This window comes from Protomyctophum parallelum (genome assembly GCF_964188405.1).
Source record: "Protomyctophum parallelum genome assembly, chromosome: 6".
Classification (NCBI taxonomy): Eukaryota; Metazoa; Chordata; class Actinopteri; order Myctophiformes; family Myctophidae; genus Protomyctophum; species Protomyctophum parallelum.
This window is the reverse complement of record NC_139701.1, coordinates 45,098,104-45,117,698: the sequence shown is the minus strand read 5'-3', so window position 1 is coordinate 45,117,698 and position 19,595 is coordinate 45,098,104. Positions and strand designations below refer to the sequence as shown.

At 42.8% G+C, this 19,595-nt stretch overlaps 1 protein-coding gene across 1 annotated transcript in view; it reads right to left on the bottom strand.

The window, feature by feature from the left end:
* The window catches only part of LOC310859673 (lysine-specific demethylase 4A-like), a 58,199-nt gene that overhangs the window by 14,274 nt on the left and 24,330 nt on the right, over positions 1–19,595 (bottom strand). The window contains exons 9-20 of the mRNA XM_083766353.1: positions 19,378–19,551; positions 18,665–18,969; positions 18,085–18,160; positions 15,952–16,135; positions 10,478–10,994; positions 8,679–8,830; positions 7,328–7,478; positions 5,935–6,235; positions 4,723–4,791; positions 4,469–4,499; positions 1,610–1,824; positions 992–1,184 (exon numbers count right to left, since the gene is read on the bottom strand). Of these exons, the coding sequence (XP_083622479.1) occupies positions 992–1,184; positions 1,610–1,824; positions 4,469–4,499; positions 4,723–4,791; positions 5,935–6,235; positions 7,328–7,478; positions 8,679–8,830; positions 10,478–10,994; positions 15,952–16,135; positions 18,085–18,160; positions 18,665–18,969; positions 19,378–19,551 (2,368 nt within the window). The remainder of the gene's footprint in view (positions 1–991; positions 1,185–1,609; positions 1,825–4,468; positions 4,500–4,722; positions 4,792–5,934; positions 6,236–7,327; positions 7,479–8,678; positions 8,831–10,477; positions 10,995–15,951; positions 16,136–18,084; positions 18,161–18,664; positions 18,970–19,377; positions 19,552–19,595) is intronic.

The following is a 19,595-nucleotide window of genomic DNA, read 5'->3' as shown; positions in this document are numbered from 1 at the left end:
ACCACACCACTGTCCTCTATTGTAACACAGTGTTAGAGACACCACTGTCCTCTATTGTAACACAGTGTTAGAGACACCACACCACTGTCCTCTATAACAGTGTTAGAGACACCACACCACTGTCCTCTATTATAACACAGTGTTAGAGACACCAAACCACTGTTAGTAACGAGAACAGGATCTGGTGTTTTTGAAAAATAATGAAAATGTGGTGCAAATCTTTGGATATATATTCTTTCAAATCTTTGTTTCTGCAGCCAATTACATATATTTTTGGGTGTCCTTGACATAAAAACTGTCAGGATTTAGAAGGCATGTGTAGAATCGTTGTTAGGTCTAAATATGTTAAAACTCATCATGTTAGTAGAATATAAACGCTTACATTTGCAAATTACAATTTAGGCATTTTTCAGACGCTCTTAATCCAGAGTGATTTACAGTAAGCAAGAACAACACATGGTGATAAAATACATCACATACATAGAAATAGAATCCTACGTAACCTTAAGAACCTATAACAGTGGAATATCTATATAATGAAACTATGCGTATACACTATAGAGTGTTATGTCTATATAAAATGCTATCCAAGTTACATAAGTTGAGTCTTTGTATACGCCTGTAAGGTGGTCGAGGCTAGGGGAGGGGCTACGGGCTAGGATGGAGTCTGAAGAGGTGGGTTTTCAGACTACGGCGGAAGATTGGGAGTGAGTCTGTAGTTCTGACTGCAATGGGAAGTTCATTCCATAGTTTAGATTGGGAGTGAGTCTGTAGTTCTGACTGCAATGGGAAGTTCATTCCATAGTTTAGATTGGGAGTGAGTCTGTAGTTCTGACTGCAATGGGAAGTTCATTCCATAGTTTAGATTGGGAGTGAGTCTGGTGCGTGCGTGCGTGTGTGTGTGTGCGCTTGTGCGTGAGTGTGTGTGTGTGTGTGTGCGCTCATGCGTGTGTGTGTGTGCGCTCGTGTGTGTGTGTGTGTGTGTACATACTGGCGTGCACTCTCACACAGCAGTGTGAACAGCTGACCAATAGGCTGGACCCGTCGCCCTCCGGGTGGGGGGGAAGGGGCGTGTCCTGGCTGTGGGCGGAGTCTTCTTCGGTGGTGGTGGTGAAGCACACCTCTGGGATGATTGGCTTGGTCCTGATGACATCACCCGATGACATCACTGGACTGCCTTCAGTCTGTCGCACGCACACACACACACACACACACACGCGCGCACACACACACACACACGCACACACACACACACGCACACACACACACACAGTGAAAACAGTGACATCTGCTGGCAAGTTCCTGTGTCATATAATGGGATTTGTGGAGTCTCGAAAAATCCATAGACTCAGTGAATCGTAACAGTGTGTGTGTGTGTGTGTGTGCGCGCGCGCATGTGTGTGTGTGTGTGTATGTGTGCGTGCGTGTGTGTGTGTCTGTCTGTCTGTCTGTGTGCGTGTCTGTGTGCGTGTCTGTGTCTGTGTGTGTCTGTGCGTGTGTGTGTCTGTGTGTGTGTGTGTGTGTGTGTCTGTGTGCGTGTGTGTCTGTGTGTGTGTGTCTGTGTGTGTCTGTCTGTGTGTGCGTGTGTGTGTGTGCGTGTGTGTCATACCGTGACGTGATTGGTCCACAGCAGGGCACAGATGCAGCAGTGAGGCGCTCTAAGCCCCGCCCGGCGGTTGAACTCTCTCTCTCTCTTCAGGTTGTGAGGCTTGCTCTGCCACAGGTGGGTGAGGGGGCGGGCCCACGCCTCGCCCTCTAGCCCCTCCTCCTCCACAAGCCCCTCCTCCTCCTCCTCCTCCTCCTCCTCCTCCTCCTCGCACAGCTCTGTGGACAGAAAACCATCAATGTCTTCTTTAAAACCTTCCCGGGAACAGAAAAGATTAAGTTGTTCTTTAACCCATTCTGGTCGGGAACCCCTTTTGGTGTTTTAAAGCATTACGTTATGCTTTAGCCGTTGAAAAATAGCAGATCTACAAGCTCGTAGCACGGCACTCAGTGCCGCGCTACGAGCTTCTGCTTCTACGAACTTCTGCTCTTTTTTTTTTTAATCGTGAAAATGTGGTGCAAATATTTGAATATATTATGTTCTTATGAAGCAAACGTTTTTAACTCAAATATTTGCTTCCGGGAGGGTCCCTGGATGAATGAATGAACCTTCACCTCCCAATGTATGAATGAATGAACCTTCACCTCCCAATGTATGAATGAATGAACCTTCACCTCCCAATGTATGAATGACTGAACCTTCACCTCCCAATGTATGAATGAATGAACCTTCACCTCCCAGTGTATGAATGAATGAACCTTCACCTCCCACTGTATGAATGAATGAACCTTCACCTCCCAATGTATGAATGAATGAACCTTCACCTCCCAATGTATGAATGAATGAACCTTCACCTCCCAATGTATGAATGAACCTTCACCTCCCAATGTATGAATGAATGAACCTTCACCTCCCAATGTATGAATGAATGAACCTTCACCTCCCAATGTATGAATGAATGAACCTTCACCTCCCAATGTATGAATGAATGAACCTTCACCTCCCAATGTATGAATGAATGAACCTTCACCTCCCAATGTATGAATGAATGAACCTTCACCTCCCAATGTATGAATGAATGAACCTTCACCTCCCAATGTATGAATGAATGAACCTTCACCTCCCAATGTATGAATGAATGAACCTTCACCTCCCAATGTATGAATGCATGAACCTTCACCTCCCAATGTATGAATGAATGAATGAACCTTCACCTCCCAATGTATGAATGAATGAACCTTCACCTCCCAATGTATGAACCTTCACCTCCCAATGAATGAATGAGCCTTCACCTCCCAATGTATGAATGAATGAACCTTCACCTCCCAATGTATGAATGAATGAACCTTCACCTCCCAATGTATGAATGAATGAACCTTCACCTCCCAACGTATGAATGAATGAACCTTCACCTCCCAATGTATGAATGAATGAACCTTCACCTCCCAATGTATGAATGAATGAACCTTCACCTCCCAATGTATGAATGAATGAACCTTCACCTCCCAATGTAAGAATGAATGAACCTTCACCTCCCAATGTATGAATGAATGAACCTTCACCTCCCAATGTATGAATGAATGAACCTTCACCTCCCAATGTATGAATGAATGAACCTTCACCTCCCAATGTATGAATGCACCTTTACCTCCCAATGTATGAATGAATGAACCTTCACCTCCCAATGTATGAATGAATGAACCTTCACCTCCCAATGTATGAATGAATGAACCTTCACCTCCCAATGTATGAATGAATGAATGAAGCTTCACCTCCCAACGTATGAATGAATGAACCTTCACCTCCCAATGTATGAATGAATGAACCTTCACCTCCCAATGTATGAATGAATGAACCTTCACCTCCCAATGTATGAATGAATGAACCTTCACCTCCCAATGTATGAATGAACCTTCACCTCCCAATGTATGAATGAATGAACCTTCACCTCCCAATGTATGGATTAATGAACCTTCACCTCCCAATGTATGAATGAATGAATGAACCTTCACCTCCCAATGTATGAATGAATGAACCTTCACCTCCCAATGTATGAATGAATGAACCTTCACCTCCCAATGTATGAATGAATGAACCATTGTAAAGCACTTGGAAAGCACTTGGAAAAGCTACACAAATGCAATTAATTATAAGTGATAATAATGTTTTAATAATGAATTATAAGTGATAATAATGTTTTAATAATGAATTATAAGTGATAATAATGTTTTAATAATGAATTATAAGTGATAATAATGATAATAATGTTTATAAGTGATAATTATAAGTGATAATAATGTTTCTTTTATTTATTTATTTTAAGATATTTTTTTGCGGCTTACGCCTTTATTGATTTTTTAAGGGACAGACAGTAGGCTGACAGGAAACGGGAGAGAGATGGGGGGATGACATGCGGTAAAGGCCGTGTCGGGTCCGGGAGTCGAACCCGCGGCACACCGCGACTGGATCACCAGTCCGGTGCCCAGACCGTTACGCTACGGCCTGGGCCGATAATAATGTTTTAATGAATTATATTCATATATATAATTATGAATGAATTATAAGTGATAATAATGTTTTAATAATGAATTATAAGTGATAATAATGTTTTAATAATGAATTATAAGTGATAATAATGATAATAATGTTTATAAGTGATAATTATAAGTGATAATAATGTTTTAATGAATTATATTCATATATAATTATGAATGAATTATAAGTGATAGTAATGTTTTAATAATAAATTATAAGTGATAATAATGATAATAATGTTTATAAGTGATAATAATGTTTTAATGAATTATATTCATATATATAATTATGAATGAATTATAAGTGATAATAATGTTTTAATAATGAATTGTAAGTGATAATAATGTTTTAATAATGAATTATAAGTGATAATAATGTTCTCCAAACCTCCGTCACTGGCTCCCTCTTTGATCAGAGGCAGGCAGGCAGGCAGGCAGACAGACAGACAGACAGACAGACAGACAGACAGACAGACAGACAGACAGACAGACAGACAGGCAGGCAGACAGACAGGCAGACAGGCAAACAGGCAGACAGGCAGACAGGCAGACAGGCAGGCAGGCAGGCAGACAGACAGACAGACAGACAGACAGACAGACAGACAGACCTCCGTCACTGGCTCCTCCCTCTTTTATCAGGGGGTGGTGGTGAGGGAGTTTCCCTAAACGGCTCTCCTTCTCCTCTGGCGCCTTCAGCCGCTCTGCTGCCCCCTGGTGGACAGACTGAGGTCAGTGTACATTCCACCCCAACAAACAGAAACATACATTGGTGGTTACATACATTATGTTATAATTTAGCTATTTTTTAAAAAATCGTTAAAATGTGCCTAAAATCTTTCAGAAATTTGTCATGATTTTAGAAAACTTTTTTTTTTTTTCGACGTCAGGCCTAAATGGGTTAAACACATTTAGACCTCAGAAATGATTCTACAAAAGTCTTCTAGTTTTCTGAAAACCCTGTGTTTCTGTGTCAGTGGTTCTCAAACTATTTCACCTCAAGGACCCCCAGAATTATATGTATTTGGCCGCCGACCCCCATCTGAAAATATGTTGTTCCAGGGACCCCCCCCATCTGAAAATATGTTGTTCCAGGGACCCCCATCTGATAATATGTTGTTCCAGGTCTAAAAAATATGTTGTTTCAGATCTACAAGCTCGTAACGAGCTTGTAGATCTGCTATTTTTTAACAGCTAAAGCATAACATAATGCTTTCTCCTAAAGACAAAAGACCGTGGGGTTATTTTCTCCCAGTCCTGAAACTGAAACATTTCAATATTTAACTAGTTAAAGGTTATTTCTCCTAGTCCTGAAACATTTCAATATTTAACTAGATAAAGGTTATTTTCTCCCAATCCTGAAACATTTCAATATTTAACTAGATAAAGGTTATTTCTCCTAGTCCTGAAACATTTCAATATTTAACTAGATAAAGGTTATTTCTCCTAGTCCTGAAACTAAAACATTTCAATATTTAACTAGATAAAGGTTATTTCTCCTAGTCCTGAAACATTTCAATATTTAACTAGATAAAGGTTATTTCTCCTAGTCCTGAAACATTTCAATATTTAACTAGATAAAGGTTATTTTCTCCCAATCCTGAAACATTTCAATATTTAACTAGATAAAGGTTATTTCTCCTAGTCCTGAAACATTTCAATATTTAACTAGATAAAGGTTATTTCTCCTAGTCCTGAAACATTTCAATATTTAACTAGATAAAGGTTATTTCTCCCAGTCCTGAAACTGAAACATTTCAATATTTAACTAGATAAAGGTTATTTTCTCCCAATCCTGAAACTGAAACATTTCAATATTTAGTAAATACGAGGCCAACATAATGTATTTATATTTACCTCTCTCTCTGGTAGAGAGACCTTCGCTCTTCTCTTCTCCCTCTCTGGTAGAGAGACCTTCAGTGCTCTCTTCTCTCTCTCTGGTGGAGAGACATTCGCAGCTCTCTTCTCTCTCTCTGGTGGAGAGACCTTCAGTGCTCTCTTCTCTCTCTCTGGTAGAGAGACCTTCGCTGCTCTCTTCACTCTCTCTGGTAGAGAGACCTTCAGTGCTCTCTTCTCTCTCTCTGGTAGAGAGACCTTCGGTCGTTCCTCGTCCATCGTCAAGGTGTCGCTGTCACTGCTGTCGCTCTGCATGTCCTCCCTGAGAGGAGCACAGGTTAGTATGGGTTAGTTTTAACCTGCCACGGGTTGGTTTTAACCTGCCACGGGTTGGTTTTAACCTGCCACAGGGTAGTTTTAACCTGCCACAGGGTAGTGTTAACCTGCCACAGGGTAGTTTTAACCTGCCACAGGGTAGTTTTAACCTGCCACAGGTTAGGTTTAACCTGCCACGGGTTGGTTTTAACCTGCCACAGGTTGGTTTTAACCTGCCACAGGTTAGTTTTAACCTGCCACAGGTTAGTTTTAACCTGCCACAGGGTAGTTTTAACCTGCCACGGGTTACGGGTTAGTTTTAACCTGCCACAGGGTAGTTTTAACCTGCCACGGGTTACGGGTTGGTTTTAACCTGCCACGCGTTTGTTTTAACCTGCCACAGGTTGGTTTTAACCTGCCACGGGTTGGTTTTAACCTGCCACAGGTTGGTTTTAACCTGCCACGGGTTGGTTTTAACCTGCCACGGGTTGGTTTTAACCTGCCATGCGTTGGTTTTAACCTGCCATGCGTTGGTTTTAACCTGCCACGGGTTGGTTTTAACCTGCCACGGGTTGGTTTTAACCTGCCATGCGTTAGTTTTAACCTGCCACGGGCTGACTTATGGACTAACTAGATAAAGTGCCCCTTGGGGCACAGGTCTCCACCAGGGCAGGTCAGGTTGTGGCCTCCTGGTGGCGCTATAACAGGACAGGTCTCCACCAGGGCAGGTTAGGTTGTGGCCTCCTGGTGGCGCTATAATAGGCCAATGGGATAGTTCCAATGTTTGGAACTATAGCCCATAGGCACCCCGCTTTGTCTCAATGGGATAGTTCCAATGTGTGGAACTATAGCCCATAGGCACCCCGCTTTGTCTCAATGGGATAGTTCCAATGTGTGGAACTATAGCCCATAGGCGTCTGCTTTGTCTCAATGGGATAGTTCCAATGTGTGGAACTATAGCCCATAGGCGCCTGCTTTGCGGTGACCGATCAAAGCGTGCCGCCACTCTTCTCTTACTAGATTACTCTGGTCCAACCAACATATGCACCCCCTCTCGACGTCTCACCTGATTGGAGGAGAAAGCTCAGTGTAGTCTCACCTGATTCGAGGAGACGGGTCAGGTGACAGCTCTCCATCACTGTAGTCTCCCTTAGCGTAGCTGTGGACATGGAGGACATCGGCCGGGCTCAGCGTCCTCTGGAAGACATGCTGGACCTCTGGGGGTCCCTCCCTGTCCCCCTCTGGACCCCCTGGGACAACAGTTAGTTATTAAACACATGCTGGACCTCTGGGGGCCCCTCACTGTCCTCTGGACCCCCTGGGACAACAGTTAGTTATTAAACACATGCTGGACCTCTGGGTGTCCCTCACTGTCCTCTGGACCCCCTGGGACAACAGTTAGTTATTAAACACATGCTGGACCTCTGGGGGTCCCTCACTGTCCTCTGGACCCCCTGGGACAACAGTTAGTTATTAAACACATGCTGGACCTCTGGGGGTCCCTCACTGTCCTCTGGACCCCCTGGGACAACAGTTAGTTGTGAGTTTAATGTCGTTTATCGTCGTTTAATGCAATCAAATACAACTTTTCTGTGTGGATGTCTGGGCTGTCGAGGCCAGAGAGTAGTTTTCTGTGTGGATGTCTGGGCTGTAAAGTAGTTTTCTGTGTGGATGTCTGGGCTGTAAAGTAGTTCTCTGTGTGGATGTCTGGGCTGTAAAGTAGTTTTCTGTGTGGATGTCTGGGCTGTAAAGTAGTTTTCTGTGTGGATGTCTGGGCTGTAAAGTAGTTTTCTGTGTGGATGTCTGGGCTGTAAAGTAGTTTTCTGTGTGGATGTCTGGGCTGTAAAGTAGTTTTCTGTGTGGATGTCTGGGCTGTAAAGTAGTTTTCTGTGTGGATGTCTGGGCTGTAAAGTAGTTTTCTGTGTGGATGTCTGGGCTGTAAAGTAGTTTTCTGTGTGGATGTCTGGGCTGTAAAGTAGTTTTCTGTGTGGATGTCTGGGCTGTAAAGTAGTTTTCTGTGTGGATGTCTGGGCTGTAAAGTAGTTTTCTGTGTGGATGTCTGGGCTGTAAAGTAGTTTTCTGTGTGGATGTCTGGGGCTGTAAAGTAGTTTTCTGTGAGGATGTCTGGGCTGTAAAGTAGTTTTCTGTGTGGATGTCTGGGCTGTAAAGTAGTTTTCTGTGTGGATGTCTGGGCTGTAAAGTAGTTTTCTGTGTGGATGTCTGGGCTGCCGAGGCCTGACAGTAGTTTTTTGCCACTCAGTAGGCGTTCCTGCAGAACTTCCGGGTATGATGATGTCACACGCATACCCTCTAAACACAAGTCACTCCTGTCTGATTGGACATTATACTGACCAATCAGAAAAGAGGACAGAAATATGACAGCAACCACAAAAATAACAGTAACAACTAAATAAAAATAAACAAATGAATTAATTGAGAAGAATATAAACCTTGTTTGGAACGCAGAGGTGAAGCCTGGAGGTGGGTGGGAGGGGCCTGGAGGTGGGTGGGAGGGGCATCAGCAGGACACGCCTCCTCAGGGGCGGAGCCACTCTTCTGCTCTCTGTCTTTCCTCCTGGGCGGACTCCGCCTCCTGGCAGACCTGTCAATCACAACCATGACATCATAACCTGTCAATCACAACCATGACATCATAACTTGTCAATCACAACCATGACATCATAACCTGTCAATCACAACTAAGGCATCATAACCTGTCAATCACAACCATGACATCATAACCTGTCAATCACAACTAAGACATCATAACCTGTCAATCACAACCATGACATCATAACCTGTCAATCACAACCACGACATCATAACTTGTCTTAACAGGACGAAGAGTGATTAAAGAAAATGGAGATTGGCATCCAAACCGATGGCATCGCTCCACAGGCTGGGAGCGCCGGTTGCAGTGGGACGTCATCGAAAATACCTCCCGTTGTTGTCGATCGCCTCTAGAGTGTTTTGGCTACATTTAGCTACTTCAGCCACATCCGGGATAGTATCCGGTCTGTCGCTAAATGTGCTCCGCTGCCACCCTGGGCAAGACCTACGCTGAAAAGACTATCAGCGGAAGTTGCAGGATTTTAGCGGAAGTGAAATCGTTGATGCTTTACAAATCAGTTTACATTCTCCGCGAATGAAACAAGTGTTGTGATTGGTCAGGAAAATATCGTATCCGGGGGAAATACATTTGACGGCTGTTCCGGAGGATACAACCGCCGATAGCTTCTCTGCCTTACGTTGTGACCAGGCTTTACTTTTCGCAGATAAGTAAGCCTGGGACCGAGGCTACTCCGCTGCTATAAATCTCTGGGTGTTCTGATTGAATGGATTAAATAACCCCGGGTTATTAAAAAACCCCGGGCGTTCGGGGTGTTTGATATAATAGCACTAGTTTGCATCATTGTTAGAATCATTTAATTTCTTCTGCATAAATTAATCAGTTTGAAAATGTTCATACATTTTCCAGCATTTTCTCTGGAATTGTTTAAATGAGCATGACAATAATAATTCATATTATTATTATTACTATAAATATTAATATTAGATACGGCCGATTTGGCCAAAGTACAGTATGTATGTGGATTACTGGGCAACCAGACACAAATACTGATGATTGACAGCAGCAGCTCTACTGTACCTGTTGGGTTAGTGTGATTGACAGCAGCAGTCTACTGTACCTGTTGGGTTAGTGTGATTGACAGCAGCAGTCTACTGTACCTGTCGGGTTAGTGTGATTGACAGCAGCAGTCTACTGTACCTGTTGGGTTAATGTGATTGACAGCAGCAGTCTACTGCACCTGTTGGGTTAGTGTGATTGACAGCAGCAGTCTACTGTACCTGTTGGGTTAGTGTGATTGACAGCAGCAGTCTACTGTACCTGTCGGGTTAATGTGATTGACAGCAGCAGTCTACTGTACCTGTTGGGTTAGTGTGATTGACAGCAGCAGTCTACTGTACCTGTTGGGTTAGTGTGATTGACAGCAGCAGTCTACTGTACCTGTTGGGTTAGTGTGATTGACAGCAGCAGTCTACTGTACCTGTTGGGTTAATGTGATTGACAGCAGCAGTCTACTGTACCTGTTGGGTTAATGTGATTGACAGCAGCAGTCTACTGTACCTGTTGGGTTAGTGTGATTGACAGCAGCAGTCTACTGTACCTGTTGGGTTAATGTGATTGACAGCAGCAGTCTACTGTACCTGTTGGGTTAGTGTGTAGTGTGTAGTGTGTAGTGTGTACCTGTTGGGGGTCTTCTTGGCGGTGGTCTTGCTTTGGGATTTGGGCGTTTGGAGTTTGGATTCTCTGCTTTTCTTGGACTCCGGTTTGACCTTGGCAGGATCTGGTTTGACCTTGGCAGGCTCCGGTTTGACCTTGGCAGGATCTGGTTTGACCTTGGCAGGCTCCGGTTTGACCTTGGCAGGATCTGGTTTGACCTTGGCGGGCTCTGGTTTGACCTTGGCAGGCTCTGGTTTGACCTTGGCAGGCTCTGGTTTTACTTTGGCCTCTGGTTTGACCTTGGTGGCCTCTGGTTTGACCTTGGCGGGCTCTGGTTTGACCTTGGCCTCTGGTTTGACCTTGGCCTCTGGTTTGACCTTGGCCTCTGGCTTGACCTTGGCAGGCTCTGGTTTGACCTTGGCCTCTGGCTTGACCTTGGCAGCCTCTGGTTTGACCTTGGCCTCTGGTTTGACCTTGGCCTCTGGTTTGACCTTGGCAGGCTCTGGTTTGACCTTGGCCTCTGGTTTGACCTTGGCAGGCTCTGAACACAGGAAAACAGAGCAGAGTGTTAAGAGCTGCAAGAAAGCACCTAGACTACCTTTCTGTTAGTGTCTATGTGAATCTACCTTTATGTTAGTGTCTATGTGAATCTACCTTTCTGTTAGTGTCTATGTGAATCTACCTTTCTGTTAGTGTCTATGTGAATCTACCTTTCTGTTAGTGTCTATGTGAATCTACCTGTCTGTTAGTGTCTATGTGAATCTACCTGTCTGTTAGTGTCTATGTGAATCTACCTGTCTGTTAGTGTCTATGTGAATCTACCTGTCTGTTAGTGTCTATGTGAATCTACCTGTCTGTTAGTGTCTATGTGAATCTACCTTTCTGTTAGTGTCTATGTGAATCTACCTTTCTGTTAGTGTCTATGTGAATCTACCTTTCTGTTAGTGTCTATGTGAATCTACCTTTCTGTTAGTGTCTATGTGAATCTACCTTTCTGTTAGTGTCTATGTGAATCTACCTTTCTGTTAGTGTCTATGTGAATCTACCTGTCTGTTAGTGTCTATGTGAATCTACCTTTCTGTTAGTGTCTATGTGAATCTACCTTTCTGTTAGTGTCTATGTGAATCTACCTTTCTGTTAGTGTCTATGTGAATCTACCTTTCTGTTAGTGTCTATGTGAATCTACCTGTCTGTTAGTGTCTATGTGAATCTACCTGTCTGTTAGTGTCTATGTGAATCTACCTTTCTGTTAGTGTCTATGTGAATCTACCTGTCTGTTAGTGTCTATGTGAATCTACCTTTCTGTTAGTGTCTATGTGAATCTACCTTTCTGTTAGTGTCTATGTGAATCTACCTTTATGTTAGTGTCTATATGAATCTACCTTTCTGTTAGTGTCTATGTAAATCTACCTGTCTGTTAGTGTCTATGTGAATCTACCTTTCTGTTAGTGTCTATGTGAATCTACCTTTCTGTTAGTGTCTATGTGAATCTACCTTTCTGTTAGTGTCTATGTGAATCTACCTGTCTGTTAGTGTCTATGTGAATCTACCTGTCTGTTAGTGTCTATGTGAATCTACCTGTCTGTTAGTGTCTATGTGAATCTACCTTTCTGTTAGTGTCTATGTGAATCTACCTTTATGTTAGTGTCTATGTGAATCTACCTTTCTGTTAGTGTCTATGTGAATCTACCTGTCTGTTAGTGTCTATGTGAATCTACCTGTCTGTTAGTGTCTATGTGAATCTACCTGTCTGTTAGTGTCTATGTGAATCTACCTGTCTGTTAGTGTCTATGTGAATCTACCTGTCTGTTAGTGTCTATGTGAATCTACCTGTCTGTTAGTGTCTATGTGAATCTACCTTTCTGTTAGTGTCTATGTGAATCTACCTTTCTGTTAGTGTCTATGTGAATCTACCTGTCTGTTAGTGTCTATGTGAATCTACCTGTCTGTTAGTGTCTATGTGAATCTACCTGTCTGTTAGTGTCTATGTGAATCTAACTGTCTGTTAGTGTCTATGTGAATCTACCTTTCTGTTAGTGTCTATGTGAATCTACCTGTCTGTTAGTGTCTATGTGAATCTACCTGTCTGTTAGTGTCTATGTGAATCTACCTGTCTGTTAGTGTCTATGTGAATCTACCTTTCTGTTAGTGTCTATGTGAATCTACCTTTCTGTTAGTGTCTATGTGAATCTACCTGTCTGTTAGTGTCTATGTGAATCTACCTTTCTGTTAGTGTCTATGTGAATCTACCTTTCTGTTAGTGTCTATGTGAATCTACCTTTCTGTTAGTGTCTATGTAAATCTACCTGTCTGTTAGTGTCTATGTGAATCTACCTTTATGTTAGTGTCTATGTGAATCTACCTTTATGTTAGTGTCTATGTGAATCTACCTTTATGTTAGTGTCTATGTAAATCTACCTGTCTGTTAGTGTCTATGTGAATCTACCTGTCTGTTAGTGTCTATGTGAATCTACCTTTCTGTTAGTGTCTATGTGAATCTACCTGTCTGTTAGTGTCTATGTGAATCTAACTGTCTGTTAGTGTCTATGTGAATCTACCTTTCTGTTAGTGTCTATGTGAATCTACCTTTATGTTAGTGTCTATGTGAATCTACCTTTCTGTTAGTGTCTATGTGAATCTAACTGTCTGTTAGTGTCTATGTGAATCTACCTTTCTGTTAGTGTCTATGTGAATCTACCTTTCTGTTAGTGTCTATGTGAATCTACCTGTCTGTTAGTGTCTATGTGAATCTACCTGTCTGTTAGTGTCTATGTGAATCTAACTGTCTGTTAGTGTCTATGTGAATCTACCTTTCTGTTAGTGTCTATGTGAATCTACCTGTCTGTTAGTGTCTATGTGAATCTACCTTTCTGTTAGTGTCTATGTGAATCTACCTTTATGTTAGTGTCTATATGAATCTACCTTTCTGTTAGTGTCTATGTAAATCTACCTGTCTGTTAGTGTCTATGTGAATCTACCTTTCTGTTAGTGTCTATGTGAATCTACCTTTCTGTTAGTGTCTATGTGAATCTACCTTTCTGTTAGTGTCTATGTGAATCTACCTGTCTGTTAGTGTCTATGTGAATCTACCTGTCTGTTAGTGTCTATGTGAATCTACCTGTCTGTTAGTGTCTATGTGAATCTACCTTTCTGTTAGTGTCTATGTGAATCTACCTTTATGTTAGTGTCTATGTGAATCTACCTTTCTGTTAGTGTCTATGTGAATCTACCTGTCTGTTAGTGTCTATGTGAATCTACCTGTCTGTTAGTGTCTATGTGAATCTACCTGTCTGTTAGTGTCTATGTGAATCTACCTGTCTGTTAGTGTCTATGTGAATCTACCTTTCTGTTAGTGTCTATGTGAATCTACCTTTCTGTTAGTGTCTATGTGAATCTACCTGTCTGTTAGTGTCTATGTGAATCTACCTGTCTGTTAGTGTCTATGTGAATCTACCTGTCTGTTAGTGTCTATGTGAATCTAACTGTCTGTTAGTGTCTATGTGAATCTACCTTTCTGTTAGTGTCTATGTGAATCTACCTGTCTGTTAGTGTCTATGTGAATCTACCTGTCTGTTAGTGTCTATGTGAATCTACCTGTCTGTTAGTGTCTATGTGAATCTACCTTTCTGTTAGTGTCTATGTGAATCTACCTTTCTGTTAGTGTCTATGTGAATCTACCTGTCTGTTAGTGTCTATGTGAATCTACCTTTCTGTTAGTGTCTATGTGAATCTACCTTTCTGTTAGTGTCTATGTGAATCTACCTTTCTGTTAGTGTCTATGTAAATCTACCTGTCTGTTAGTGTCTATGTGAATCTACCTTTATGTTAGTGTCTATGTGAATCTACCTTTATGTTAGTGTCTATGTGAATCTACCTTTATGTTAGTGTCTATGTAAATCTACCTGTCTGTTAGTGTCTATGTGAATCTACCTGTCTGTTAGTGTCTATGTGAATCTACCTTTCTGTTAGTGTCTATGTGAATCTACCTGTCTGTTAGTGTCTATGTGAATCTAACTGTCTGTTAGTGTCTATGTGAATCTACCTTTCTGTTAGTGTCTATGTGAATCTACCTTTCTGTTAGTGTCTATGTGAATCTACCTTTCTGTTAGTGTCTATGTGAATCTACCTTTCTGTTAGTGTCTATGTGAATCTAACTGTCTGTTAGTGTCTATGTGAATCTACCTTTATGTTAGTGTCTATGTGAATCTACCTTTCTGTTAGTGTCTATGTGAATCTAACTGTCTGTTAGTGTCTATGTGAATCTACCTTTCTGTTAGTGTCTATGTGAATCTACCTTTCTGTTAGTGTCTATGTGAATCTACCTGTCTGTTAGTGTCTATGTGAATCTACCTTTCTGTTAGTGTCTATGTGAATCTACCTTTCTGTTAGTGTCTATGTGAATCTACCTTTCTGTTAGTGTCTATGTAAATCTACCTGTCTGTTAGTGTCTATGTGAATCTACCTTTCTGTTAGTGTCTATGTGAATCTACCTTTCTGTTAGTGTCTATGTGAATCTACCTTTCTGTTAGTGTCTATGTGAATCTACCTGTCTGTTAGTGTCTATGTGAATCTACCTGTCTGTTAGTGTCTATGTGAATCTACCTTTCTGTTAGTGTCTATGTGAATCTACCTTTCTGTTAGTGTCTATGTGAATCTACCTTTCTGTTAGTGTCTATGTAAATCTACCTGTCTGTTAGTGTCTATGTGAATCTACCTTTATGTTAGTGTCTATGTGAATCTACCTTTATGTTAGTGTCTATGTGAATCTACCTTTATGTTAGTGTCTATGTAAATCTACCTGTCTGTTAGTGTCTATGTGAATCTACCTGTCTGTTAGTGTCTATGTGAATCTACCTTTCTGTTAGTGTCTATGTGAATCTACCTGTCTGTTAGTGTCTATGTGAATCTAACTGTCTGTTAGTGTCTATGTGAATCTACCTTTCTGTTAGTGTCTATGTGAATCTACCTTTCTGTTAGTGTCTATGTGAATCTACCTTTCTGTTAGTGTCTATGTGAATCTACCTTTCTGTTAGTGTCTATGTGAATCTAACTGTCTGTTAGTGTCTATGTGAATCTACCTTTATGTTAGTGTCTATGTGAATCTACCTTTCTGTTAGTGTCTATGTGAATCTAACTGTCTGTTAGTGTCTATGTGAATCTACCTTTCTGTTAGTGTCTATGTGAATCTACCTTTCTGTTAGTGTCTATGTGAATCTACCTGTCTGTTAGTGTCTATGTGAATCTACCTTTCTGTTAGTGTCTATGTGAATCTACCTTTCTGTTAGTGTCTATGTGAATCTACCTTTCTGTTAGTGTCTATGTAAATCTACCTGTCTGTTAGTGTCTATGTGAATCTACCTTTCTGTTAGTGTCTATGTGAATCTACCTTTCTGTTAGTGTCTATGTGAATCTAACTGTCTGTTAGTGTCTATGTGAATCTACCTTTCTGTTAGTGTCTATGTGAATCTAACTGTCTGTTAGTGTCTATGTGAATCTACCTTTCTGTGGCGTGACGGACACTTCATTCTTCGTCGTCTTCTTCTTCTTCTGCTGCTTGAGGCTCGGCTTGGCTTTCTTCTTCTTCTTCTTCTTCTCCTCCTCCTCCTCCTCCGCGACCTTGTGTGACCCAGCACCCCCTGCTGGTGGCGTCTCCACGGCTGCACCATGCTGCCGTTTCCGTTTCTGTAGCAGGAAAATGATTATTATTAGTAACAGTAGTAGTAGCAGTAGTAACAGTAGTAGCAGCAGTAGCAGTAGTAGCAGCAGTAGAAGCCTAATTTTCCCTCAGTACCTCAACGCTACCTCGTCTGATGCCGTTAATATTCCCCCCTGCTCAGTACCTCAACGCTACCTCGTCTGATGTCGTTAATATTCCAAACGGGTTGCTGCTGATCAAAACCATGGAGAGCTCCGTAGATAAAAATCTGGGCCACTCGCTCACTCACACTCCATTAGCGACCTTCACTCACACTCCATTAGCGACCTTCACTCACACTCCATTAGCGACCTTCACTCACACTCCATTAGCGACCTTCCAACATGTGTGACCATCTCACTCACACTCCATTAGCGACCTTCCAACATGTGTGACCATCTCACTCACACTCGATTAGCGACCTTCCAACATGTGTGACCATCTCACTCACACTCCATTAGCGACCTTCCAACATGTGTGACCATCTCACTCACACTCCATTAGCGACCTTCCAACATGTGTGACCATCTCACTCACACTCGATTAGCGACCTTCCAACATGTGTGAGCATCTTGTGGACTTGACATAAACCTTACATGGAGGTCTTTAAATATATGGCCTGAATACCGCTACTGAACTCTGCAAAGATACAAACTGCATTGAATTACATTTGGAAAGTGACATCATGTGATTGTATACACACATATTTCAGCAGGTCACCAATTTCATTTTTTTTGAGCAACTTTTGTCGGGCCATAAAACAAGGAAGTGAACGTCAGTGTGCCGAAACCGGTCTAGGATCGCTATGTTTAAAAAAAAATGGTTTGATATCAATAAAAAGGACCTAAAACGCCTTTACACGTCCAAGGCACCGATGTGGTTTTGATTCTAAAAGACGTGGATACACGACATTAGCATAACTAGTGTTAAAACCCCCTAGTGGCCAATGATGTTATCTGCGTGTTAAATCAACAAATCCCTCGTGGTCAATGGCGTTATTGACGTAGTAGACGTACTGCCCTGTCAGTAAGTACGTCTTATTATAACAAAATAATGGAATTATTTGACTTTTTTATTTTTATGTAATCTACCAAAAACCGGCCGAAACCCGCGCGATCGTGCACTATCGTGCATCTATGTGATTCGCGGCAAAAAATGTGATATTTTGGGATGTTCCTGGCCGTTTTTAAGCTTAATTTGACTAAGTTATGAAAAAGCTAATGTTAGTTTAGCAATCCGGACAGCCAAGCTATGTGCTTGGGGTCAAACTAGCCTCGGTTGTTTACCTCCGTTTGACAGGAAGTGATTTAGCCAGATTTGACACTTGAGCCAAAATCAGCATAATGGTACGTTCCCGCCATCTGGTGGCAATTCTGGGTATTACTTTGAAAGTGAAAGTAAAACGTGATGTATTTTATTTAGATCGCTGATCTGCGATTTGCATTAAAATGACGAATTAAGAAATGGGGCATTGGCCAGCATCGGCCAGATTTGGCGACTTTTTGAATGGCAATCGAAAAATGTGAGATATGACCACAATGTCACGAAATGTCTCATTTTATAGCTCCAAGTCACTACTTTACAATGAAAAAATAATTATGATTATAGCTTGTTCCATCGTTTACTTATAAGCTTTTTAGTAGACCTTGGTTTCAGTGATAAGTCAAACCAAGGTGTACTAAAATGCTTATAAGTAAACGATGGAACATGCTAGGAACATAAATTCGGTGTAAACTAGAGACGTGCAGCTTTAAAATGAGATATTTTGTGACATTGTGGTCATATCGCACATTATTCTATTGTCATTCAAAAAGTCAGCCAAAGCTGGCCTAAGGCACAATAAGATGTTATTAAGGGTGGCCATAAGTGGGTTAAATTAAATCAAACTAAAAAAACTAAAAATAAAAATCCAAACTAAATACAATGACAAACCAACCTTGGTGTGTTGCTCCACAGCGCCACCCTGTGGACTCTCCACCCGCTGGTGTTTTGTTGCGTAGCGTCGCTCTGCTCTGTAGAGAGAAAATGTTTATTTTTATATCTATACGTTTATATTAAACCATTTAGACCTGACGTCGAAATAAAAAAATATATATGCCCGCTGACTTGAGGTTTACGGGCAAATCTATTGCCCGTTAACCCATTTTGGGCGGGAACCCCTTTTGGTGTTTTAAACATTATGTTGTAATTTAGCCATTGAAAAATAGCAGATCTACAAGCTCATAGCATAGAGGATTTAGAAGAGTATTTTTAAATTCCGACGTGTGGGCAATCATCCGCATGCACGCATCCATCTGGGTGACAGCAGACTGCTGGGTGAGAGCTGGTGCTTTGGCATGGGGGGGGATTGATTCTGTACTGGCCATAATTATATGGCGCGTGTCTCGAGTGTACAGGGTTTGATGAGGTCAGATCAACATTATGGAATGTCAGAACAGGTCAGCTCCATATATGGAGATCTAAGGGTGGCAGCGGGGGGGGGGGGGGGGCAGGGTTTCATAACCTGGAGTACTGACCGGGTGTGATGCTGGGTGCTCTCCTTCAGGTCCTCATCTGCTGCTGGCCGCCGCTGGTACTCTGTGGCTTTGTCCTTCCCAGCCTCGGGATCGATGGTAGAGCGGTCCTTCCCAGCCTCGGGATCGATGGACACAGAGCGGTCCTTCCCAGCCTCGGGATCGATGGACACAGAGCGGTTCTTCCCAGCCTCGGGATCGATAGACACAGAGCGGTCCTTCCCAGCCTCGGGATCGATGGTAGAGGGGTCCTTCCCAGCCTCGGGATCGATGGGAGAGCTGTCCTTCCCAGCCTCGGGAGGGGGTACCTCAGTGTGGTCGATGGGCTCGTGGTCCTTCCCAGCCTCGGGGTCGATGGGTACCTCAGTGTGGCCGATGGGCGCCTGGTCCTTCCCAGCCTCGGGAGGAGGGGGTACCTCAGTGTGGTCGATGGGCGCCTGGTCCTTCCCAGCTTCGGGAGGAGGAGGTACCTCAGTGTGGTCGATGGTAGAGTGGTCCTTCCCAGCCTCGGGGTCGATGGGTACCTCAGTGTGGTCGATGGGCGCGTGGTCCTTCCCAGGCTCGGGAGGGGGAGGTACCTCAGTGTGGTGGATGGGTACCTCAGTGGGGTCGATGGGTACCTCAGTGGGGTCGATGGGTACCTCAGTGTGGTCGATGGGTACCTCAGTGTGGTTGATGGGCGCCTGGTCCTTCCCAGCCTCGGGAGGAGGGGGTACCTCAGTGTGGTCGATGGGCGCCTGGTCCTTCCCAGCCTCGGGAGGAGGGGGTACCTCAGTGTGGTCGATGGGCGCCTGGTCCTTCCCAGACTTCCACAGCTTGTAGCGTTGAGGTTGAAACTTCCTCACAAACACGTCCATGGAGATCTTCACCATGTCCTGACGACACGTGCACTGAGAGAGAGAGAGAGAGAGAGAGAGAGAGAGAGAGAGAGAGA